General features: G+C 46.3%; 1 protein-coding gene across 6 annotated transcripts in view; it reads left to right on the top strand.

Annotated features, from left to right (window-relative positions):
- The window catches only part of CILK1 (ciliogenesis associated kinase 1), a 200,203-nt gene that overhangs the window by 103,597 nt on the left and 70,078 nt on the right, over positions 1-26,528 (top strand). For all 6 annotated transcript variants that reach the window (XM_063916695.1, XM_063916694.1, XM_063916696.1 and 3 more), the window contains 2 exons: positions 9,816-9,987; positions 22,162-22,329. In XM_063916695.1, coding sequence (XP_063772765.1) covers positions 9,816-9,987; positions 22,162-22,329 — 340 coding nt within the window. The remainder of the gene's footprint in view (positions 1-9,815; positions 9,988-22,161; positions 22,330-26,528) is intronic.

Here is a 26,528-nt window from a genome sequence, read left to right as displayed (position 1 = left end):
TAGCCATTGCCTCCTCCGGTATCAAAACGGAAATACTTTGGTCCGGCGTTTAAAGTCTTTAGACTTCAGTCTTTTCAAGGCTGTGGTACAAAAACAGTCACGACTTGTAACGCCAGGCCGCTAAAGTCAACAAGCCCAGTGGCTTGACGGCCTCTTAGGCCATCTCGAATTTCCAATTGTGGAAGCGCGCCTTTACACGTTACATTTGCCGGGTTTCCAGACATCCACTCATGGATGTATCCGCTATTTAAAGGTTAAAAGACAAGACTGCATCTGTCGGACGAAATTAGGCGTTTTGGCAGGTTGCCATTCAGTCTCTGCTGGTTTCAGCTGTTTTTATTTCCAGGCCTGGTACACCAACAGAGTCAGGGTTACTTATTCCCTCTGTTTGGGGTACCGAAGCCGGAGGGCTCCGTCGCAGTCTCAATCAGCAAGTCACTTACTACAGTTTGAAAATGGATTTCTGCGGTTAGTATTTGCATATTTGGAGCCACAAGATTGCATGATTGCGCTTGATCTTCAGAATGCGTATTTACCCATTCCGGTTTGGTCACCGCATCACAGGTTCTTGCGTTTTGCAATACGCCACAACCATTAACCGTTTCAGGTTCTACCGTTTGGCCTCTTGTCAGCGCCTCGGGTATTCACCAAAGTGATGTTGGTGATGATAGCTCATCTCAGAGCCCTGGCAGTGACAATCGTTCCATACTTAGACGATCTGCTCATAAGAACTCTGTCTCAACAGAGGTTCCTCTTACTTGCGCTACTAACGTACACCACGGTTGCAGTGTCAAGTTCAAAAACAATCGCATCTAATACCGTCTGAACGACTTAAATTCCTAGGTATGAGTATAGATACGGTAAATCAAAGAGATTTACCTACTACACCAGAAAGAACAGATTATACCATCTAGTACAATTAGTGCAAAAGCCACGCACACTAGCGGTACATTGGGTGTATTCGCCTATTAGGAACAATGATGTGTTTTCGAAGCGCTTTAGTTCGCCGGGTTTCACTCGCGTTTCCCACAGGGGGGCGAGGGTGTCTATACTCTGGGCGAGAGTCTCAGAGGTTGAGGAGTTGTAGTTAAAAAGGTCAGCGACAGGGGTTCTAAAACGGATCAAGACAGATTGCTGTCTATAAATGTCCTGGAACTCCGTGCAATTTACAATGCACTACATGCTTCGCTTTCAGTCTGTCCAAGTGCAGTCAGACAACGCAATGGGAGTTGCATACACAACATCCAGGGAGGACCGAGAAGCCGCATGGCAATGCGGGAGGTAGCTCGAATCCTCAATTGCCCAGAATACCACAAGGTGATATTGTCGACGGGGTTCATTCCGGGAGTGGACATCTGTTAGACAGATGATCTTAGCCGTCGGGATTTTCATCCAGAAAACTGGGCATTAAATCCAGAGGTGTTTCACATGTGGGTCCACAGGTGGGGTTACCTTCAGGTGTACATGATGGCATCTCGCCACAATTACAAACGCTCAGTATGTGTACAGAACGACAGATCACAAGGGCAGTGGCGGTGGAGGCTCTCGCATTCGCGTGGTCGTACAGCCTCGTGTATCTGGGTCCACCGTTTTCCGCTGCTCTCTCCGTTGCTAAAACGGATCATAAGACAGTTCGTCACAGTCATACTAGTGATATCTCATGGGTTTCGGAGAGCTTGCTTCTCGAATCTCCAAGGAATACTCGCACACGATCCTTGCCCGCTCATACTACGTCCAACCTGTTACAACAGGGACCGTTCTTTTACCCCTATTTACCTATGTACCGCGGCTGCGGTTGACGGGGTGGTGGTTGAGACCGCCCTCTTAAGAAAAGAGATAGGGCGTTACAGTATCGGTTATACCAACCATGTTACCAGCTAGGAAGCCGGTTACGGCAGCTCATTATTACAGAATTTGGTGTGCCTATATAGGTTGGTGTGAAGCTCGGAAGTTTCCGACATCATCTTTCAAGTTACCCGTATTCTGTTATTTTACAGACGGGGTGGGATGGAGAACTGCGTTTATCTACACTGAGGGTGCAGGTATCTGTGTTGTCAATTTATTTTCAAAGACGTTTGACTCTATTGCGTCGGTACACACCTTTCTACAAGGTGTCATCAGAGTGCAGCCTCCATTTATCCCACCTACAGAGCCATGCGACTTGAAGCTGGGTTCAGATTTCTTACAGTTTTCATATTTTGAACCCTTACAACAAATGGGGATTAAGTTTCTCACTTGGAAAACGTTTTTTCTTCTAGCCTTAGCTTCGGCAAGGGTTTTGTTTTCAAATTTGGGTGCCTTGTATTCCAAGCCACCGTATTTGGGTTTCCTCATGACAGAGCGGAACTTCGGACGAATTCCGATTTCTTATTTTTCACATCAATAAACCAATAGTGTTTCCTGTGTTGACAGCACATTCTAGAATTCTGAATGTGGTACGCGCATTACGCGTTTATATGTCCCGAACGTCTACAGTTCGTAATACGGATACGTTGTTTGTTCTCTATGATGCTGCCAACTGGGGTTAGCCAGTTTCTCAGCAGACATTATCCAGTTGGATAAAACTGACTACACGTCAGGCTTACCTTAAGGCTAAGTTACAGTCACCTACGTCAGTAATAGCTCATCCCACAGGTTCTGTGGGAATGTCATGACCAGCTGGTCGTGGAGCTTCTACGACGCGGCTACATAGTCTTCAGTGCACACGTTTGTGCGCGTTTACAAGTTTTGAAACGTTTGCGGCATCAGCATCTAGCTTTGGCCGCCTACTGTTACAGGTGTCAAACAGCTCTCCCGCCCACGAGGGAAGCTTTGGTACGTCCCAAGAGTACTCCAGTGACCCCTAGTGGATGAAAAAGAAAATAGGATTTTGGTACTTACCAGGTAAATCCTTTTCTTTGAATCCATAGGGGGCACTGGACGCCCACCCAGAGCAGTTTTACCTGGGTTGTATTAAGCTCAGAGGAGCTTATGGTACCACATTTTCACCGATTGGTTCAAATTATAAAGGTCTATCGGTTATGGTGTCAACTGTTTAGTTGACAGTAACGTTATGTGTCAACTTTGTTGTTGTCCGTTATGTTATAGGAATTCTCCATTGTCAACCTCTCTATAGTTCCTGTTCGCTCAGTAAAAAACACTGAGGTCGTACACTGAGGTACTCTGGGATATGGAGGGGTGGAGAGTTCTAAATTTAAATATTCAGTGCCTTTGTTTCTGCTAAGCCGTCCATATCCCAAGAGTACTCCAGTGCCCCCTATGGATTCAAAGAAAAGGATTTACCTGGTAAGTACCAAAATCCTATTTTTTCTCAAGAAAGTATAGTGTATGGAAATGGCCTTGTGGCTCGGTACAGGGTGTAGTAAGAGGCTATCTAGAGGGTTGGTCCAGTCCCCTTCCGCAAAATGTGTAAGAACATGCCTGACGTAGAATTGTTTGCAGAAATGGAAGGGGAGACGAGGCGACAATTGCATGTCTCGTTGAAACTTCTGAAAGAGTGAGCAGACGGTGGTCTTCCACAGATACCAGTGAAGGGATCGATGTCCTACCATCCTCCCTCCACAGTTTGAAGGGGTGGGCAGCCATGCTGTCTAAAAATTCTGGGTTTTTAATTAGGGGTAGGTAGGTGTAAGGAGTGATATGGATTCAATTTCGCACCATGACGCAGTATGTGCCACATTTTCCTAGTAGACCACAGGAGAGGGTTAGACCTAACATGGTCAGGAATTTCCCAGTCATGTTGGTGAAAAAAACACGTCAAAGCTACAGTCGATAGGAAGCCCTGTTCGAGGGATGTATTCGTATAGATAGAACTGTTTTGCAACCAATCTCTCAAATGTCTCAGAAGTGCAGCATGATTATAGACCACTACATCTGGAAAGTTGATACCTCCATTAGATTTTGGCTGAGCAAGTTTACGCAAAGCAATACGTGCTTGGCCCCCCTTCCATATAAAGGTTCTAATAAGTTTGTTAATCTGTTGTGTGTCCTGCTTGGTCAGCAGTATGGGAAGCGTTTGCAATGGGTATGCGTGGTATAGCCACCATTTTTAGCAGGTTAGCCCTGCCTAGATATGACAGTGGAAGACGTTCCCATCTCTTAATATCATCAGTTAAAGTGTGTATGGCCTTATTCACGTTGAGTTTATATAGTTCAGAAATATAGCGTGGCACCATAATACCCAAATATATAATATATGTGGACACCCAGTGTAGGGGAAAGTGTGAGGTCCAGCTCGGACACGTCACATTGCTATATAGCAATAAAGCTTTAGATTTGTCCATATTAATACTAAAACCCGAAATATGGCCAAATAATTGGATCTTGTCTAGGATCAAAGTAAGGGAACTTTCAGGGTCAGATAAATAAAGGAGGATATCGTCAGCGAAAGCAGATAATTTGATTTCCTGACCACCCACTTTTATACCCCTAAAAACAGACCAATCCTGTAGTGTCCTAAGCAACTGGTCGAGGGCCAAATTAAATAGCAGCGGCGATAGAGGGCATCCTTGACGGGTGCCCCTTTCTAAAAAGAACAGTTTGCCCCTGATCCCATTAATTAGGAGAGGCAGAATTTAAAAAAATCTATGGATGATTTTTTGATGCACAATTCAGACCTCATCCAGCTTCTCAGCCTCCTCGGCTTATTTCACAGAAACGCACACTGCCCCATGTTCTCTAGTCTGACTCTGATAACGAGATGCCAGATCTGGAGGAGTGGGAGGTGGAGGTTGACAAGGGAGACTGTACTCTGTCTCAAGGAGTGGAGGCATCTATTTTGGAGGTCCTGAATATCCCTGATAAGGAGACACAAACAGTAGAGGCATCGTTTTTTAATGTAAACCAAAGTCTACTGCTACCTTTCCTGTCTCAACGGAATTAAACTCCCTTTTTATCCTGACAAAAATATTTCAGACCCCTAAAAGGTTGCTAACTTCTTTTCCCTTTCCCCCTGAGGATAGGAAGGCATGGGGAAATTCCCCTACAGTGGATACTTCAGTGTCCAGACTGTCATGTAAGATTGTGCTGTCTGTACCTGGGGCTATCTCCTTAAAGGACCCTGCTGATCGGAAGATTGAAACTACACTCAAATCCATTTACACAGCAGTTGCTCAGAGACCCACAATTACTTGTGGTTGGATTACATGGGTCGTTGTTAAATGCACAGATAATGTGATAGAGGGTTTTGACACTATGCCTCAAGATGAGCTTATCACACTCCTGCGGCATATTCAGGATTCTGCTAACTTTAAGTGAAGCAATCAAGGAGATTGGCCGTATCAATGCTCTACGGCTATGGCTGTTTCGTCATGCAGGGTGTTATGGCTGCGTCAGTGGTCAGCAGACGTTGATTACAAGAGGGGAGTTGAGAACCTTCCCTTTACGGGTGAGGTTTTAGTTGGTGACAAACTAAACAAGTGGATTTCACAAGCGACTGCCGGTAAGTCCTCCTATCTACCGTCTGTGGCCCCGCCGGCTAGACGTGCTTATCCCGGCCCCTCTCTATAGTCCTTTCGGGTGGCCAGGTTTAGAAACAAGGCCAGGGGAGCTTCCAACGCCGCCAGAGGAAACCGAGGAAAGCCTTGCAGACCAGCAGGCGCTGGTTCCCTGGAGCAGACCACAGGCTCTGCCTCTTCCAAGCCTTCTGCGTGACGGTTGGCTCCAGCTTATGGGGGACTTACTGGTGGGTGTTCGCCTAAAATATTTCAGTCACATTTGGGCGGACTCCTGGGTGAGAGACCTAATCTCCCAGGGCTATCTGTTGGAGTTTCAAACGCTCATAGATTCTTCAAGTCCAGCTTGCCAGTTTCACCTGTGTCAAGTGTTACCTTGCAGGAAGCATTCCACAAGCTGTCACAAACAAAGGTAATTGTTTCAGTTCTGATACACTCCACAAAATGGGATTTTATTCAAGCCTGTTTGTGGTACCAAAACCGGACGGTTCGGTTCGGCCTATCTTAAATTTCAAATCACTGAACCCTTACCTATGTGTGTTCAAGATGGAATCTCTGAGAGCGGTCATTTCTGGCCTGGAAGAAGGGGAATTCCTGGTGTCCCTGTATATCAAGGATGCGTACCTTCACATCCCGATATGGCCGCCTCATCAGGCGTACTTCAGATTTGCACTGCAGGACAGTCACTTCCAGTTGCAGGCCTTGCCTTTTGGGCTCTCCACGGCACTGAGGGTGTTCACAAAGTTATGGTGAAGATGATGCTGCAACTTCGCATAATGGGAGTGAACATCGTTCTGTACTTGGACGATCTCCTCATAAAAGCTGTGTCCAGAACACAGTTGTTGGACAGCATCGACCGGACTACGCGTCTGCTCGCGGATCACGGGTGGATTCTCAATCTGCAGAAATCGCAACTGGAACCTTCACAGTGGATTTAGTTCCTGGGCATGATACTGGACACAGTGTCTCATAAGGTGTTCCTTCCTATGGACAAAATACTGACAATTTAGTCTATGGTTCGCTCCGTTCTGAAACCGACCAAATATCGGTACGTCTTTGCATTCGCCTACTAGGAAAGATGGTAGCCTCATATGAGGCAATTCTGTATGGAAGGTTCCATGCCTGTCCGTTCCAGCTGGATCTGCTGGACTAGTGGTCAGGATCGCATCTTCACATGCACCAGAGGATATCCCTTTCACCAAAGGCAAGGATCTCCCTGTTGTGGTGGTTGCAGACCTCCTTGCTAGTGGAGGGTCGACACATCAGGCTTGGGTTCTGTTGATGACAGATGCGAGCATTCACGCCTGGGGTACAGTGACCCAGGGGGCTCAGTTCCAAGGAAGGTGGTCGCCCCAGGAGGGTTCTCTGCCAATAAATATTCTGGAACTCAGTGCGATTTACAAAGCCCTTCTGCATGCCTCTTCTCTCCTTCAACGTCAGGCCATACAAGTACAGTCGGACAACGCAACGGCGGTGGCGTACATAAACCAACAGGGGGGAACAAAAAGCAGGGCCGCAATGAGAGAGGTGTCCAAAATACTCCTCTGGGCGGAACGCAATGCCAGGGCCGTGTAGGCCATATTCATTTCGGGGGTGGACAACTGGTAAGCAGACTTCCTCAGCAGACACGATCTGCACCCGGGGGAATGGGGCCTTCATCTGCAGGTGTTTCAGCTGTTAATTCATCGGTGGGGCTGCCCGCAGATCGTCTTAATGGCTTCTCGACTCAACAAAAATCGCTTCAGCGTTAATGTTCCAGGATGAGGGACCCACAGGCTGCAGCGATGGATGCTCTGACAATGCTGTAGATATACTGGTTGGTCTACTTGTTCCCTCCAATTCCTCTCATTCCCAGAGTTCTAAAAACACTAAAAAGGGAAAGAGTTCAGGCAATTCTGATTGTCCCGGATTGGATTTTCATCTGGGACGTTTCTTGCACTTCTTACAGATGGGAGTGGATTTGGGCCACACAAGGTGGGCATGAAATACTTAACTTGGAAGACTGTCATGTTGTTGGCCTTGACCTCTTCAAGGCGTGTCTCGGAGTTACTGGCCTTGTCCAGTAAGAGCCCTCATCTGGTGTTCCATGAGGCTAGAGCGGAACTGAGGACTCGACCGCAACTTTTGCCTAAGGTGGTGTCAGCGTTTCATATTAATCAGCCGATTGTGATTCCAGTGGTCTCTGACACGTCTGTTGCGCCAAAGTCCTTGGACGTGGTTCGGGATTACTCTTCGGCGGCCTTGCCGCTGCCGAGATCTATTCAGGCCCACTCCATAAGGTCGGTGGGTTCTTCCTGGGGTGTCTCGGCTTTGCAGTTATGCCGGGCCACTACTTGGTTGGGTTCGAACACATTTGTTTAGTTTTTTTACAAGTTCGATACCTTGGCTACAGAGGACCTTCAGTTTGGTCAGTCGGTTTTGCAGGGGTCTCAGCACTCTTCCTCACGGTCTGGGAGCTTTGGGACTTCCCCATGGTACCAAGACCGTCCCAGTATCCCCTATGACATCAAAGAAAATAGGATTTGTATTACCTACCAGTAAATCCTTTTCTCGTAGTCCGTAGGGGATACTGGGCGCCCGCCTCTGTGCTTCGATGTTTTCCTGCAAGAAGTGTGAATGTTGTTTGGGTCTGCTTTTGCTGTCCCTATTTTCAAGTTGTGGTTAGCGTTGTTATCCTCTTGTTCTGTTGTGTGTTGGTTCATTTCTCACCTCTTTCTTGTCTATTTTCCTCCTCTCATGGTATGGCCATCTCCTCGGGCACATTTTTCCTCCTAGACTGAGTCTGCAGTGGGGGGGGGGGGGGGGGATGGAGGGGAGGAGCCAGCACACTGAAGAAATTTTAAAGTGCCAGGCTCCAGTGGACCCCATCTATACCCCATTGTACTAAGACCATCCCAGTATCCCTACGGACTATGAGAATAGGATATTTTTTTTTCTTGCTATGTGTAATCTACTTCTGTGGGCTCAGTAAAAGGAGGTTCGTTGTATGTCCACTCTAATAAAGTGCCCTGCCTCCTGTGCTGCCTAAGCCTGCTGTCAGGATGTATTTTGGCTTCACAGAAATGGAATAGTACATGACATCTATTTTTCTTCAGTGGACAGCAATGTCTTTTCCCAAAATTGGCATATAAAAAATCTAACAGTAATGCTGATACAGTGTTTAATTTATGTTTTTCTAAAGTTTTTTTTTTTATACAGTAATTGAATTTAACTTGTCTACTGTGTTGATCAAGTAATGGCAATTTACTAACCCTACAATTGTGTTTAGTTTAGTTTTGTTTTAATGTGCCTAGTACATTGTTGCTCAGCTTCAGAATTGTATGTAATCATGAGAGAGAGAACATTGTCAGGGCAGTATCCTATTACAAGCAGTGATTTACAACACTGTAATAACGAGATTTATAGCCCAATAATACTATCTGGCTATGCAATTGCAGCCCATTTTTACAGTGCGGTGAATCACCCATTATCGGCGATAACACATGGTATTCGTGATCAGTTTGCGGACCAATGTGTTACCGGTCTCCTGTTGCTGGTTATCAGGGACTGTGCTTCGTGTGCCTGAGGCACGCAAAGCAAAGAGTCTCCGATAAATGTTGGGTTATGGGTTTAATAGGATAGGTGATTCACCGCAGCTAATAGGATACCACCCTTAGGGACTTATTCAAGTCGCACCGCAATTTTGGCGATCGAGTCGCAGTGGGCATGTGCCGGTCCTGTCCTGTGCATGCAGTTAATGCTGTCGGGTCGCATTAACTGCGAACACCTCTGCCTGTTGCAGGGGAAAATGAACTGTTGCAGGGGAATCTGGTGGGACGGCAGCGTTTTTGGGGCGGCTGCGTGACGTCACATGCAGCCGCTCCAATCAAGAAAATGGCGGCGGACCACCTGCATAGCTGCGACTGCAGGGGGTCGTCCACAGGTGCTGCGACCGCATTTAAATTGTGGTCGCAGCAACTGGGCAGGCCATTTAGCATGCTGGGTGGCCATTGCAGATACTGCTTTTTAGCAGAATCTGCAATCCAACCTGAATAACTGCCTTAGTCTTTATTATATGATGAGATGGTTTGTTCTTCTGAGCAGCACCAGATAGAAAATGCAAGTACAGAAATAATAGTTTAATGCATTCACTTATTATTATGAGGAAAGAATATCCAATATTTGCTTGCTCATCCGCTTTTGTGGGTAAACAGGCATTTCAGGGTAGCCCCTTCTGCTGGGTCTTTGTTAAGCATGCTGTATGATACTTACTGGATCTCTTTATATTTACATCTACCAGTCATTGCTTCTAAAAGTACTAACTTGCTATTGCTCATATAACAAGATAAACCTATTGGTAGCACATTTCATCTGCATTTACAGGTACAGGGCGCCAGAGGTTTTACTTAGGTCGACCAGCTATAACTCTCCTATTGATATCTGGGCTGTTGGATGCATAATGGCTGAAATTTACACGCTGAGGCCTCTATTCCCAGGCTCCAGTGAAATTGACACCATTTTCAAGATTTGCCAAGTTCTAGGAACTCCAAAGAAGGTATGAGGGACACAATTTTCAGTCTATTCCGGATGTTTCTGATGATCTTCACGTGTTAAATGTTTTATATATGAAGTCAATCTGTACTGTTACCGTTACCGACGTTTCCTTGCAGTTTTGTTAAATGAGTATTTGAGCATTTTTTCCAATGTGGTAACAAACATCTAAACAGTTTTCAAGAAAATCTGTGTGAATCCCAGACTCCTGAAAGAGTAGGTGACCCTCCTGCATCTATGCCTAATGATGAAAGTCCTGCCCCTCTTCAGCTGCATATTCTCTCCAGGCACTCTCCCAGAGGGGAGAAATTAAATCTGCAGGTATTATGGAGGGATGTAGTTAATATCCCGACGGTCGGGATCACGGTTGTCAGAATACCGACGCCGGGATCCCAGCCACCGAAAATGCAGAAAGCTGCACCAGGGCTATTCCCACGCGTGGGTGTCCACGGTACCCATAGAGTGTAAATAGAACCTGTGGAGAAAGCAGCGAGCCTGCAAAGGGCTTTCTAGCGCTCGCCCTGCTGCTGGCATTCTGGTGGCTGGGATCCTGGCGACGCTATTTTGACCGCCGGTATTCCATACCCAACCCATTATGGAAACATACATCCTGCAGCTCTCAGATAATGGATTAAAGATTGCCGATTGAGGGCTCAAAATAAAAAGAATAGTTTGAAACGTCATTGTCCCTGTCTCTGAAGCCACCAACTTTGTGTCTGCAGGAGAGTCTACATTGTCCCTGAGAGATGCCAAATAAGCAAAGTTTTTATAAATACAACTAAGAAAATCTGCACTAGTAGGTGCCAGAATCAACCATTTGTATAAGGACCAATGCATGTGTTAGTGCGAATCATGCCAGTGATATCCAAAGTCCCGCTTGCTGCAATATGCGAGTGCCCATGCCGGCAAGCTGGATCTCCCCCTTCTGGGTGAGATTTCTTATTCTCCATACATGTTTGAATGTTAGTGTGTATGTTACTAGTATTTTAGACAGACTGGGCACCAACCAATCTAGTATAAGCAAAAATATACTCCAAGCAACTTCTGCAGGGAATACATTGCGCAATTATCAGTAGAGCCCCCACTTACCACAAATTATCGATCTGTCGGACATGCGGAATCATCGGAGATGTCCAACAAATCCAATACTTAGAGAGCTGCAAGTCTGCTACATCAGGCAGTGTATGCTGCCCCTGCCCAAGCGACCGTCATTTCCCCTGATCCTTCTCTGGGGAGGAGACATGGAAATGTTTTTTTCTTCAGTTCTGAAACCCCGGAGATTAAAATAGTAATAAAAATAAACCAAACCTCCTATACTGGGGTCACTTGTACCATGAGATTCAGAGGCTCCACCAGAATAACTGGTATTGAACTTTATTGGCTATGATTTTTCTTCTCTCTCTATACTACTGTCCTGTATTTCCCCTACAGTGTCTACAGCAGGGGTATTCAACATGTGGCTGTCTATCTGCTGTGGAACTGCACATCCCAGCATGCCATGTCAGGTTTGCATGCCCTAACGGCAAAATTGCAGCAGGGCATGCTCTGGGATGTGCAGTTCCACAGCAACTGGGGGGCCACATGGTTAATACTCCTGGCCTGCAGGATGGGTGATTTACGCTGCGCTGCATTAGCAGCTTGCTCTTTCCTTCTCCCTCCTTTTTTTTTTTCACTTGTCTGTTTTAGGAGCTTTACTAAATCTACCCCTATGACTTTGGGATCATTGCTTTTTTTGGGTTATGTTTATTCGGTCCCGAAATTGGATAATATTATTAGCCAGCTTATAGATGGGATTTTTTGTGCCCCCAGAAAGGGAAAACTTAGGCCGGCTACACATCTGATCGACCAGCAATCGGGCCAATGGTTGGTTCAATTTCCCTTTGCCCCAGACAATGTTCCGTCCTTCATTAATATGCATGGCACTGTATGCGATATCGTTCCCGGGGGGCCATACATCACTGCTGACTGTAAGGCGTCGCCTGTGACCCACATGAGCACGCAATAGAGCATACACATCAGATGATACGAACGATTTGTCATTCCAATATGGCAAATCATGCCAGTATTGGCATGATGTGTACTCACGCTTATGCCCTGAGACACCCAGTCATTGCTCCTAACACAGGAAAATGGACTAGGTGTTTAAAGAAATAGTACTAAATAGTATACAACTAACCCCAAAAAATGTTTGCGCTGGCAAAAAATGTTGGGGCTTTGTTTTTTTTATATATATATATATATATATATATATATATATATATTTACTTTTATCGGACCTATCCAGCTGTTATGGCCAAAAAAACATAGGGTTCTCGAAAAATGGGACCTTTTTTTTTTTTTTTTGCTTTTTGACTGATTGCCGCTTTAAAAATACTGGCAGACTCGACAGCTTTTCCTCAGAGCATGCAGCTCATAGGCTGTTACATAAGCCCCTGTGCTTTTTTCCAGAGTTGGCAGTTATTCCTGAGATGCAGACGTTTCTCATAGCATGATGTATTTGTGGCCAGCATTGTTTTCCAATTGTATTTTGTGACCTGAATGGTGCTGAAGGCTACACAGTCAGTTGACTCTGCAGTTTCTGCTAATTTCTTACTTGTACACTGTGCTTCTCTTGACAGTATCTACGGTCAAGGGCGTAGCTACCATGGGTGCAGGGAGTGCAGCTGCTATGGGGCCCAGAGCTGAGAGGGGCCACCTTCCTTGTCACAGTTACATGTGTTATATTATGTCGAGATGGGGTGTCAGAGATGGGATTGTTATCTTGGAGATATCCTTCATTGGTCTTTCATGAGAATAGGGCTGTTACTTGGGCAAAACCATCTTTCCAGACTAAAGTGGTTTTAAAATTTCACTTAAATCAGGCTTGCGTGATACCTGCTTTGGGTCATAATCAGACTATGGAGAGTGATCTCTATACCATTTCAGGGGTGTAGTACGGGTGACCGGTGGTCTCCTGACCGCCGGTCACCTTACCGACGCCGGGATCCCGGCAGCATACCGACGCCGGGATCCCGGCGGGGAGGGGCGAGTGCAGCAAGCCCCTTGCGGGCTCGCTGCGCTCGCCACGCTACGGGCTCGGTGGCGACCTGCGGTCGCCACGGGTTCTATTCCCACTCTATGGGTGTCGTGGACACCCACGAGTGGAAATAGTCCCTGTTGGTCGGCATGCCGACCATCGGGATAGTGAGCCGTCGGGCTCACGGAGGAGGTCATGTGACTGTCGGTCAGCCGACCGGCGGTCACATGACTACCACCCCCATTTCAGATGTTGTTAGGACATATATACATTTAGGAAAACAGGTCCTTTGGTCCCCTATGATGCCCACAAAAGAAGTTGTCCTGCTTCTACATAGAGGATACAATGGATTACTTTAGGTGATTTCACAAGATGAAATTGAGGCAGAAAAAACTATTCCTTACAAGGCAGGGCCGGCTCCAGGCCTACTAGCACCCTGAGCGAAAACATGTAAAAGCCCCCCCCCCCCCCCCCAATTCGTCGCGCGAGCGCTCCAGGAAAAGTGGGTGTGGCCTCTTGGAAAGTGGGCGTGGCCTCATAACTTCATATTCTTAGACTATAAATAAATATATTTTCACACACCCTCTACGCACACAATTAGCAGCCTCACACATAACAGCCACAGTAGTGTTCCTTACACACAATGTCTCCAGTATAGTGTCAGATAGACATGATATGCCCCCCAGCAGTGCCAGCTACACACAATATGCCCCCCTAGCAGTGCCAGTTACACGATAGTGTTCACTTTTTAGGGCAGGGAGGGCACATTTTTAAGTTAGGAGGGCAAAATGACGTACATACTGTAATGCTTGGTGCTCATCTACCTATATGGCAAAGCATGGACAGTGCGCGCCAAAGGCGCGCAGCAAAAATTTAGGGGCGTTGCTTCGTGGGGAAGGTGCGTGGCCACATAATAGTGGCAATTCGCATTACACCACACAGTAGTGCAGTTAATACACACTGCGCCAGGCAGAGCACGTTAGACACTTTGCGCCAGGCAGAGCACGTTAGACACTTTGCGCCAGGCAGAGCACGTTAGACACTTTGCCTAGCCACAGACGCCTAGCGGGAACACTACATGATATGCTCCCCAGCCGTGCCAGCTACACATGACATGCCCCCCAGCAGTGCCAGCAACACATGACATGCCCCCCAGCAATGCCAGATACATAAATGGCCACACAGTGCCAGATATGTAGATACAGAAAAGCCCCCACAGTGCTAGATAAATGCCCCCACAGTGCTAGATAAATGCCCCCACGGTGCTAGATAAATGCCCCCACAGTGCCAGATAAATGCCCCCAGTGCCAGATAAATGCCCCCACAGTGCCAGATAAATGTCCCCACAGTGCGCCCCACAGTGCCAGATAAATGTCCCCACAGTGCCAGATAAATGCCCCCAGTGCCAGACAAATGCCCCCAGTGCCAGACAAATGCCCCCAGTGCCAGACAAATGTCCCCACAGTGCCAGACAAATGCCCCCACAGTGCCAGACAAATGCCCCCACAGTGCCAGACAAATGCCCCCAGTGCCAGATAAATGTCCCCACAGTGCCAGATAAATGCCCCCACAGTGCGCCCCACAGTGCCAGATAAATGTCCCCACAGTGCCAGATAAATGCCCCCAGTGCCAGACAAATGTCCCCACAGTGCCAGATAAATGTCCCCACAGTGCCAGACAAATGCCCCCAGTGCCAGACAAATGCCCCCAGTGCCAGACAAATGCCTCCACAGTGCCAGATAAATGCCCCCACAGTGCCAGACAAATGCTTGCCAGACAAATGCCCCCACAGTGCCAGACAAATGCCCCCACAGTGCCAGACAAATGCCCCCAGTGCCAGACAAATGCCCCCAGTGCCAGATAAATGTCCCCACAGTTCCAGATAAATGCCCCCACAGTGCGCCCCACAGTGCCAGATAAATGTCCCCACAGTGCCAGACAAATGCCCCCAGTGCCAGATAAATGCCCCCACAGTGCCAGATAAATGCCCCCACAGTGCCATCCTTACTGCTGTCCGGGGCCGGGTGCGGGCGGGTGGGCGGCCGGCCAGGAAGCGTCCAAGGCGCTTTTGTGCGCTGCGCCGGCGTCGGACGTTAGATACCGGTGCCGCTCAGCGCGTACAGTGCACACAAGCGCCTGCAGTGACCAGGGCCGGCTGCATGTTCGAATATGGCGGCGCCAGCGCGCGGCGCCCATTAAGGGTGGCGCCCTGCGCGGCCGCTCTATTCGAACATGCCTAGAGCCGGCCCTGTATCAAGGCACATGCTACCAAATCATTGAGCACTTTCTGTGTGGTACAACACAATGGCTGAGCTGTATTGTGCAGCCAATTGGTCCTCTGTACACACATTTACAAAGTTCTACAGGTTTAATGTCTTTGTGGCTAAGGATGCTAATGTCCCTAATAAGATGAAATAAAGGGAATTTCTTTTTCATCCACTAGGGGTCACTGGAGTACTCTTGGGATATGGACGGCCTCCATAGGAACAGGGCACTGAATATTTAAATTTAGAACACTCCACCCCTCCATATCCTAGAGTACCTCAGTGTTTTTTTTTGTGCTCGATGTAGCAACAGGTTCTGTGGCTTAGTCCACAATTCTTTTGAATATTTTTATTTTTTTGTTAATATTTTTCTTTTTTCTTACACATCCCTTTCCCCCTTCCATAAGGCAAGGTCAGGGATAGTGCAAGCTGCTACTAGCAGCTTTGGCGTGTCGGTCCTCAATAAAAGAGCACCCTCACAGCCATACAGATCCTGCAGACAGGCTGGCCGGCGCTTACAGAGAAGCCCCGTCGGAGCCTCACCACAGGAGCAGGAGTCAAGGTATGTTGGTCGGGGCGGTCAGCTCACGCTGCCGCCCCGCTGTGTGGGGACAATGTTTTCTTTAACGCTGATGGCCGCTGGGATCCCTCTACAGCCCGGCCGCCGCCGCTGCTCAGAGCGCTTCAGGACGCGCTCCCCGCTGTCTGTTTCCAGCGCGTCCCGCTACCCGGCTCCCGCTGGCGGCCCCACACGCTGCCCGCCCCGCATACTGCCTCCGCAACGGAGCATACAGGGGGGGGGGGGATTACAGGCTGCAAGCAGAGGGTACAATCAGCGGCACGAGGGGGGATAAACTGCAGCAACAGCAGTATGCTAGGCTGCAGGGATGATTACACAGGCTGTTCATACAGGGTTATATATCCGTTTATAAGCTTGTAACCTGTACTGTGACTATGATTTTAAGCATGGCAGCCATTTTAACCATGCTTCCTCTGTCTTCCTGCTGTGATTCCAGAACGTTCCAGTACTACATCTCTACTCCACCGGAGGCGCAGGGGTGTTAGTGGGAATTTGGGATCACATTTCATAGTACTGGCCACGTGTACTGCACTTGGCCAGATATATATATATATATAGAGAGACCTTAGTACTATTTTACGGAGTCGTGCAAGTGTCTGTTTTTTGTGTATTGTATTGTCTGTCTCCATAATGAGTAAGGCACTAGCAAAAATTAAAAAGCATCACTGTAAAGTCTGTAGCAGTGTGTTACCGGATGGATCTACCACATGTACAGTATGTTTTGTGGATTCAGTTCCGAATACAATTTCTGCTTCGGTTTTAAGGCCAGTTTCCTCCCCGGACCCTCCATGGGAAATGCTAGCCAATGTACTGGCTGGGTTGCAATCAGAATTGACCGCCGCGCGACAAGAGCGGGAAGCGGCAAGATCTGTGTCTACGGTGAGACCGCCAGAACTACCGGAGGCGTCTCAGCCTTGCGAAAGTTCCAAATCCATTTTGGGTAGACGGGATAAATTTCATATGTCTTATGATTTACCAGTTTCTGCTATGTTGCATTCTGACGATTCCATGCCAAACCTCACGGCACAAGATGAGGGTGAGGAGGGTGAAGTGGAGTCAGATAGTGAGGATTTTAATAGCTCAGGCATTTATAATCTCATCAGAGCGGTTCATCAGTCTCTGAAGTTTACAGAAACTGAGGAGCCTCTGACAAATGATCAGGTCGTATTTACTAAACGACAGAGAACTCCAATGTGTTTTCCTGTTTCGGAGTCTCTTAATAAGATGTTAGTAGAAACACGGCAGACTCCAGATAAACGGTTTTCTATACCTCGCAGATTTAAGTCTAGTTACCCGTTTCCAGATTCTGTGACATGTACATGGGAGAATCCACCAATAGTTGATTCGTCAGTGTCGAAACTTACAAAGAAATTAACCATACCAGTGCCAGCTGCTACTACGCTTAAAGACCCTTCAGATCGCAAAACAGAAACTATGCTAAAGTCCATGTATGTAGCAGCAGGAGTGCTGCTGAGACATGGCTTGGTTGGCATCTGGGTCACTAAGGCGCTCATAGTATGGATAACAGAACTCAAGTCTGCCCTACATGACGAACACCTTATACTTCTTGCTGATCAAATGTGTGAGGCTGCTGAGTATCTATGTACAGCTTCTACTGACGTCTGTCAGCTCACTTCTCGCCTTTCATCGTCGCTAGTTACGGCACGACGAGCACTCTGGCTGCGTTCTTGGCAAGCGGAGGCAGAGGTCAAAAGAGGTATAGAGGCGTTACCTTACGGTGGTGAGAAGTTGTTTGGTCCTGAATTGGACAAATGGATTTCTGAGGCCACGGGAGGAAAGTCGGTTTTCTTACCATTTCCTCCACCGGTACCAAGACGGAGGTACTCTGGACCTGCGTTCAAATCCTTTAGACCTCAGTCCTTTCGCGGACGTGGCAGAGGAACAGCCACGCCTTGTAGACGGGTTCGTGGACGTGGTTTCCAACAAACCAACACAAGTCGTCAGGACGCTAAGGTCATCGACAAGCCAGTGGCATGACGGGCTACCAGCCCATCTCGGTTCTCCGATTGTGGGAGCACGCCTTCAGACGTTCCATTTGGCGTGGTTCCAGACATCCGCTGATGGGTGGATCCGCTATTTAGTGTTAAGAGGTTACAAAATAGAGTTCGACTGTCTTCCGCCACTGCGGTTTTTCAAGACAGGACTGCCTCTGTCGGACGACAAGAGGGCGGATCTGCAAATTGCCATTCAGTCCCTACTGGATTCAGCAGTTTTGATTCCGGTCCCTGTACACCAACAGGGTCAGGGTTATTATTCCAGTCTGTTTGTGGTACCGAAGCGGGATGGCTCAGTCAGGCCAATATTGAACTTAAAGGGTCTCAATCGGTACGTAACTTACTACAGATTCAAGATGGAATCTCTGCGCTCAGTGATTGCAGGTTTAGAGCCAAAGGAATTCATGATTGCGCTAGATCTCAAGGATGCGTACTTACACATTTTGATTTGGCAGCCTCATCAGAGGTTCTTGCGGTTTGCAATACGCCAGAACCATTACCGGTTTCAGGCTCTACCGTTTGGCCTTTCGTCAGCGCCTCGGGTATTCACCAAAGTGATGTCTGTGATGATAGCTCATCTCAGATCTCTGGGAGTGACAATAGTTCCGTATTTAGACGATCTGCTCATCAAAGCCCCGTCTCAACAGATGCTTCTCCAACATGCGCTGCTAACGTACAATGTACTGGTTCACCACGGTTGGATTGTCAACTTCAAGAAATCACATCTCATTCCATCTCAACGCCTTCAATTCCTAGGTATGATTCTCGATACGGTAAATCAAAGAATTTACCTACCACAACAGAAAGTACAGATTATTCGCCATCTGGTACAATTAGTGCTCAAGCCACGCACAGTCTCGGTACATTTGTGCATTCGCCTCTTAGGAACAATGGTGGCGGCTTTCGAAGCGCTTCAGTTCGGAAGATTTCACTCACGTCCATTTCAACTGGATGTGCTCGCGCAGTGGTCGGGCTCACTTCTGCAGATTCACCACAGGGTGAGGTTGTCGCCAAGGGCAAGGGTGTCTCTACTCTGGTGGCTCAAGGTACACAATTTAACCGCAGGGAAACTGTTCGGCAGCTGGAATTGGATAATTCTAACGATGGACGCGAGTCTCAGAGGTTGGGGAGCTGTAGTTCAAAATTGTCAGCTCCAGGGTCTCTGGGCAGATCACGAAAGATTGCTGTCTATACATGTCCTGGAACTCTGCGCAATTTACAATGCACTACGACAAGCAGTACACATGCTTCGCTCTCAGACTGTCCAAGTGCAGTCAGACAATGCAACGGCAGTCGCATACATCAACAAACAAGGAGGAATGAGAAGCCGCATGGCAATGCGGGAAGTAGCTCGAATCCTCAATTGGGCAGAATACCACCAGGTGATATTGTCGGCAGTGTTCATTCCGGGAGTGGACAACTGGGAGGCGGATTATCTCAGCCGTCGGGATTTTCATCCAGGAGAATGGGCATTAAATCCAGAGGTGTTTCACATGTTGGTTCAGCGGTGGGGTTACCCTCAGGTGGACCTGATGGCGTCTCGCCACAATCACCAAACGCTCCAGTATGTGTCCAGAACGAGAGATCCAAAGGCAGTGGCGGTGGATGCTCTCACAATCGCTTGGCCGTACAGCCTAGTGTATCTGTTTCCACCGTTTCCGCTGCTCCCTCTGGTGCTAAAACGGATAAAAAGAGAGTCTGTCACAGTCATACTAGTGGCTCCTCATTGGCCTCGAAGAGCTTGGTTCCCGGATCTCCACGGACTACTCGCAGACGATCCTTGGCCGCTCCCTCTACGTCCGGACTTGTTACAACAGGGTCCGTTCCTTTACCCCGATTTAGCGCGGCTGCGTTTGACGGGGTGGCTGTTGAGACCGCCCTCTTGAGAAGAGAGGGCATTCCGGAATCGGTTATACCAACCATGTTACGTGCTAGGAAGCCAGTTACGGCAGCTCATTATTACAGAATTTGGCGTGCCTATATAGGTTGGTGTGAAGCTCGGAAGTTTCCGACATCAGCTTTCAAGTTATCCCGTCTTTTGTTATTTCTACAGACGGGGTTAGATGGAGGACTGCGTTTATCTACACTAAAGGTGCAGGTATCTGCGTTGTCAATTTATTTTCAAAGACTATTGGCTCTATTGCCGTCGGTACACACTTTTCTGCAAGGTGTCCTCAGAGTACAGCCTCCATTCATTCCACCTACAGCGCCATGGGACTTGAATTTGGTTTTAGATTTCTTACAGTCTTCATATTTTGAACCCTTACAGCAAGTGGATATAAAATTTCTCACTTGGAAAATAATTTTTCTTCTAGCCTTAGCTTCGGCAAGGAGGGTTTCAGACTTGGGTGCCTTGTCATGCAAGCCACCGTATTTGGTGTTTCATGATGACAGAGCGGAACTTCGGACGAATCCCGCTTTCTTACCAAAGGTAGTGTCATCTTTTCACATCAATCAACCAATAGTAGTTCCTGTGTTAACAGCACATTCTGGAACTCTGGATGTGGTACGCGCATTACGCGTTTATGTATCCCGAACGTCTACAGTTCGTAAGACGGATACATTGTTTGGTTCTCTATGATGCTGCCAAGATGGGTTGGCCAGCTTCTAAGCAGACCTTATCCAGATGGATAAAACTGACCATACGTCAGGCTTACCTTCATGCTAGGTTACAGCCGCCTACATCAGTAACGGCTCATTCCACACGTTCTGTGGGAACTTCATGGGCAGCTGGTCGTGGAGCTTCTACGATGCAGCTTTGCCGTGCGGCTACATGGTCTTCCGTGCACACGTTTGTGCGCTTTTACAAGTTTGATACGTTTGCGGCGTCAGCATCTAGCTTTGGCCGCCTAGTGTTACAGGTGCCAAACAGCTCTCCCGCCCACGGGGGAAGCTTTGGTACGTCCCAAGAGTACTCCAGTGACCCCTAGTGGATGAAAAAGAAAATAGGATTTTGGTACTTACCAGGTAAATCCTTTTCTTTGAATCTATAGGGGGCACTGGACGCCCACCCAGAGCAGTTTTACCTGGTTTGTGGTAAGTTCAGGGAATCTTATGGTAACACACTCTCACCGACTGGTTCAAATTATCAAGTGCTGGTTATGGTGTCAACTGTTTAGTTGTCAGTAACGTTATGTGTCAACTTCATTGTTGTCCGTTATGTTATATGTAATACTCCATTGTCAACCTCTCTATAGCTCCTGTTCGGCTCAGTAAAAAACACTGAGGTACTCTGGGATATGGAGGGGTGGAGTGTTCTAAATTTAAATATTCAGTGCCCTGTTCCTATGGAGGCCGTCCAGAGTACTCCAGTGCCCCCTATGGATTCAAAGAAAAGGATTTACCTGGTAAGTACCAAAATCCTATTTTCGATTAAATCCTTTTTTATAAGACCTGTGCTTGGCGGTATAGAGGAGAGCAAACTGATTTGTAATACATTTAAAGTACCAGAACCCTAGATTATCCTCTGTACCCTATGGCAGTGGTTCCCAATCTCAGTCCTCAATTTCCCCCAACAGTGCATATTTTCCAGGTCACCTAGCAGTTGAACAGGTGTATTCATTACTCACTGACACATTTTAAAAGACCCACAGGTGGAGCAAATGATTTCACTTGCAATCCTGTGAGGAGACCTGGAAAGTATGAACTGTTGGGGGTACTTGAGGACCGCGGTTGGGAACCACTGCCCTATGGTACCAATGTCCCCAATGGATACCAAGGAAATTATTTAGTACAGGTTGAGTCTCCCTTATCCAAAATGCTTGGGACCAGAGGTATTTTGGATATGGGATTTTTCCGTATTTTGGAATAACTGCATACCATAATCAGATATCATGGTGATGGGACCTAAATCTAAGCACAGAATGCATTTATGTTACATATACACCTTATACACACAGCCTGAAGGTCATTTCAACCAATATTTTTTATAACTTTGTGCATTAAACAAAGTTTGTGTACATTGAGCCATCAAAAAACAAAGGTTTCACTATCTCACTCTCACTCAAAAAAGTCCGTATTTCGGAATATTCCGTATTTCGGAATATTTGGATATGGGATACTCAACCTGTATTGAAGTATCAAAGATAAACCCCCATCTGCAAAAAGCTTAACATAACCTGGTCAAATTTGTTGTATAGTTTGTTTCTATTTATTTATTTATTTTCGTTTTTATTAAAATTTAATGTTAATTACTTACATTAGGTTCTTTTTTTCTTTGTGCAATTTCAATTACTTTTCCTAACGGTGTGATACACAGATTATATCAAGTTGCTTTGTTCTCCTATTTCAATTTCTTTTACAGACTGACTGGCCCGAAGGCTACCAGCTTGCAAGTACAATGAATTTTCGCTGGCCACAGTGTGTACCAAACAACCTTAAAACATTAATCCCTAATGCAAGCTCTGATGGCATCCAGATAATGCGAGATATGCTACAGTGGGACCCTAAAAAGAGACCAACTGCAAGTAAGGTGAGTACTGTTCCTTTAGCAAAGGTAATAGACATGATTAGTTTGCTTTTGGCTTCCCATTTAGTTTGTCTCGCATCTCTTGGACAATGGGCCTAATTCAGAGTCAATCACAGCAGCAAATTTGTTAGCAGTTGGGCAAAACCATGTGCACTGCAGGTGGGGCAGATATAACATGTGCAGAGAGAGTTAGATTTGGGTGGTGTGAAATCTAAATTGCAGTGTAAAAACAAAGCAGCCAGTATTTACCCTGCACAGAAACAAAATAATCCACCCAAATGTAACTCTCTGCAAATGTTACATCTGCCCCCCCCCCCCTGCAGTGCACATGGTTTTTTCCAACTGCTAACAAATTTGCTGCTGCGATCAACTCAGAATTAGGCCCCAATGTGCCTTGATGGAATACAACTCACACCCACATATGATGCTCCCTTAACTGACAACTTTTTTCTTAAACGCTCAAAGTTTATTTATTTATATTTTTTTATTTAAGTCTAAGAAGTTTTTTAAATGATATGTTTAAATATTCTATTTCAAAAAATATATACAGGTTGAGTATCCCATATCCAATATCCCATATCCAAATATTCAGAAATACAAAAATTTTTGAGTGGGAGTGAGATAGTGAAACCTTTGTTTTCTGATGGCTCAATGTACACAAGCTTTGTTTAATACACAAAGTTATTAAAAATATTGTATTAAATGACCTTCAGGCTGTGTGTATAAGATGTATATTAAACATAAATGAATTGTGTGAATGTAGACACACTTTGTTTAATGCAGAAAGTTATAAAAAATATTGTCTAAAATTACCCTCAGGCTGTGTGTATAAGGTGTGTATGTAACATAAATACATTCTGTGCTTAGACTTGGGTCCCATCACCATGATATCTCATTATGGTATGCAATTATTCCAAAATACGGAAAAATCCGATATCCAAAATATTTCTAGTGCCAAGCATTTTGGATAAGGGATACTCAACCTGTACCTAGGGGGTGTTTTGCACCCATCTCCTATGTTCCCACCCCCCATCAAAAATAATCCCCCCAGTGGAAAAAGATCCCCAGCATTATCAAGCCCCACCGCCTAGTAGTAATAGATCCCAGTGTCCCAGCCGCCACCCTCACCCTGTGTCAATGGGCCCCCACTGTTTAGTGCCCCCCTCCTTCCCAGTTGTCTCTATACATTTAATTTATTATTTTTGATATATGCACCCCTCCCCCTAGACAAAAAAAAAACCCTTAGGGTACGTACACACTAGGCGATATCGATCGGCCTGATCGTACGTGATATCGTTCACATCGTCTAGTGTGTGCACACTATATAATGTACGATGCGCGCTCCCGCCGTGGGTCATATGTGGAATTGCCCGTCGGACCTACATGCATGTCCCACAAGCGATGTTGCTTTTGAGGGCCATACTGTAGAATGCGCTCCCGACATTGGCAAGTGTATATGCTGATACCAGGTCCCGTAGATAGCGGTGTCGCACCGTGCGCACATCGTCCTAGTTTGTACATAGCTTTACAGCCTTATTGTTGGGTGCCAAAAGATGACCCCTGTTACTACCCTCCAACATAGCCCAGCTCCCTCACCTTACTATGCAGTGGAGCGCAGGGTAGGGGGGGATTGATCACAAGCCGAGGTCAGCACCACAGTGTGCAGCTCGCACGACACTCTGGGGCGCAAATTCAGGAGTGATGGCAGTGACAGACTTCTGCACTTGTGCAGAACGGATTTCCTCCATAACAAACAAAGGAAACAGTGGGGAGTGCCAGAGCGTATGGGATACACCCTGGTCTGGTAACACGTATGTCAGGCAAGTGGTTAATAAAGGCACCTGGGTTATGTCATACCTCACAATATAAGGAAGCATAATTGTGATAGTAGAGCATCATATCTGGGACTTCAGTACTTTACAGGGTAAAATATTCTATAAAATAACTAAAATGGAATATGTTTTTTTTTGTCTAAATATGTGTGGAACATATTTTAGTAGTTGTACCATTTTGTAAATACAAAAAAAATAATAAACGTACGCAAAAAAATCATGATTCCACTAACAGAATCCAAATGCTACAGTGTTTTGACATGAGACAAGAGTTTCATTTTTTGGGGACTTTTTCATACTTTACGATCCACTTGGACTACGATTAGGATTAGTAACCTTCGCACGAGGAGACACGGTGCACTAATTGGGGTTCCTCGTCACTTTACGAAGACCACACCAAAAAAAAGTATTTAAAAAAAAACTCATGTCGACCTTTTGACCTGTTGACCTACTTACATGTCGACCTAATGACCATGTCGACCTAGTGACCCTGTCGACCTAATGCATGTCGACCAATAGTGGTCGACCTAATAACTGTCGACCTAAGTTGTGTCGACCCACCAACCCATACCCGTTGTAAACAATGTGTCAGAATCTGTCACATCGTCCACAATATCGTCCAGTGTGTACCCAGTTTTAGCCTACTCTTTCTTCATTGGAATATAGAAATTGTGGCTCAGAATCCGCAGAAACCCTTCCAATAATATGTGTTCAGATAAATCCAAAAATAAGGTTTTGGTGCATGCCTAATAAAGTTATTGAAAGAAAAATATTAACAGGGCCAACTTTTTCTTTGATGAATAAATGTTGGGTTTGGTATGTCATGTCAACACTGATAAAATGTTCACATGCTTAGAATGTTGACAAAACAGTGTCCCAGTGGTGCAGCGATAACTTACCTTTCCGGTGCAGTGGTGTCCGCTTACTCTCACCATAACCTCACCCCCTGCAGTCTGTCCCTAATGTTTGCATTCTGCCCTTTATCAAGCTATTGGTTTTGCACAAACCATGGTTATAACTACCGCAGTTATGCTTTGAATAAACACTTTGGTGTTTGAATTTCCTTGTGAGTGCCGTACTTACTATATACCTATACAATATTTGCTTGATCCTCCTTTGCTGCAGCCAGCCATAAATAGAATTTATGGAGTACATAACCAGTATAGTTACGAACTATTCCAGATCAACAATAAGAGAAATAACCAGGCGCCAATGTACTGTATAGATAGATGTATCCAACTCTATATAAAATAACCAAAGTCCCACAACTGCAGGTCACCTTAAAATTGGCTGCTGGGCCCCATACAATTGTAGAAAACCAGAAAAACAAGTGAGAGTGCCATCGTAGGACAAATAAAATTTTAGTTTGAAAAGATGCTAAGTCAATAAACTATAAAAATACAAATAATACAAGACAATATATATAAACTTTATACCATAAATACAAAAAGTGGGATTGTGTGCACACAGTCAAGATTAATGGTTAATTTAAAAAAAAAAAAATCATGCATATGCTGTGCTGCTTAGTGTGGCGGTCTTTGTGGATGGAGAATTCTAAAGGTTAGTTTCAAAGCAATACCAATGCTGTGAGTAAAAACTGCAACATCAATGCTGCACTCATCAGAGCCAGCCCTAATCGATTTGATGCCCTAGGCAACATTTTGACTGGTGCCTTCTTGCACCACCGCTAGTTCTGCCTCTAACCCGGCACCCATCACCCAGCAGTACAGATCACAGCAGCAGCAAGCAACACCCATCACCCCTCACCCATAGCAATCGTCATTTTGGTGCCCTATGCCAGCAAGAGCATTAGTGCCACCACCCATCATATTTGGAATAGGGACAGTGCGCGCCGAAGGCGTACGGTTGAAAAAGGGCCGTGTTCTTGCTGGGAATGAGCATGGCCACACAATAGTACCACCAATTCAAATTACGCCACACACTAGTGCAACGTTATTCACATTATATCACACGATAGTGTCCCTATTCACGTTCCCTCACATGATAGTGTCCCTTATTCACATTACATCACACCGGATTGCTCCTTGTTGACATTACACCACGCTATATCGCTCCTTATTCACATTACACCACTCTGTAGTGCCCTTTATATATGTTATGCCACACAGTAATAGCGCCCCTTATACACGTAATGCTACACAATAATGCCCCTTACACACATGACCCACTTTAGTAATGCTAGTAGCTATGTTTTTTGTGGGGTTTTTTTAAACTCCCTTTTGCTTGCTGGCAGGCAGTACGCACTGAATCCTTGACTGCATTTCTGGGGTGAGAGTGGGAGGCTGGGCGGCGCCGTAGCTGCATGGAGACCATGTCTCCACAAAGGCCCATTGGAGGAGGAGCTACTGC

The sequence above is a fragment of the Pseudophryne corroboree genome, chromosome 4 (assembly GCF_028390025.1).
Source record: "Pseudophryne corroboree isolate aPseCor3 chromosome 4, aPseCor3.hap2, whole genome shotgun sequence".
Taxonomy (NCBI): domain Eukaryota; kingdom Metazoa; phylum Chordata; class Amphibia; order Anura; family Myobatrachidae; genus Pseudophryne; species Pseudophryne corroboree.
The sequence above is the reverse complement of the archived record's forward strand: the minus strand, read 5'-3'. Positions and strand labels throughout refer to the sequence as shown.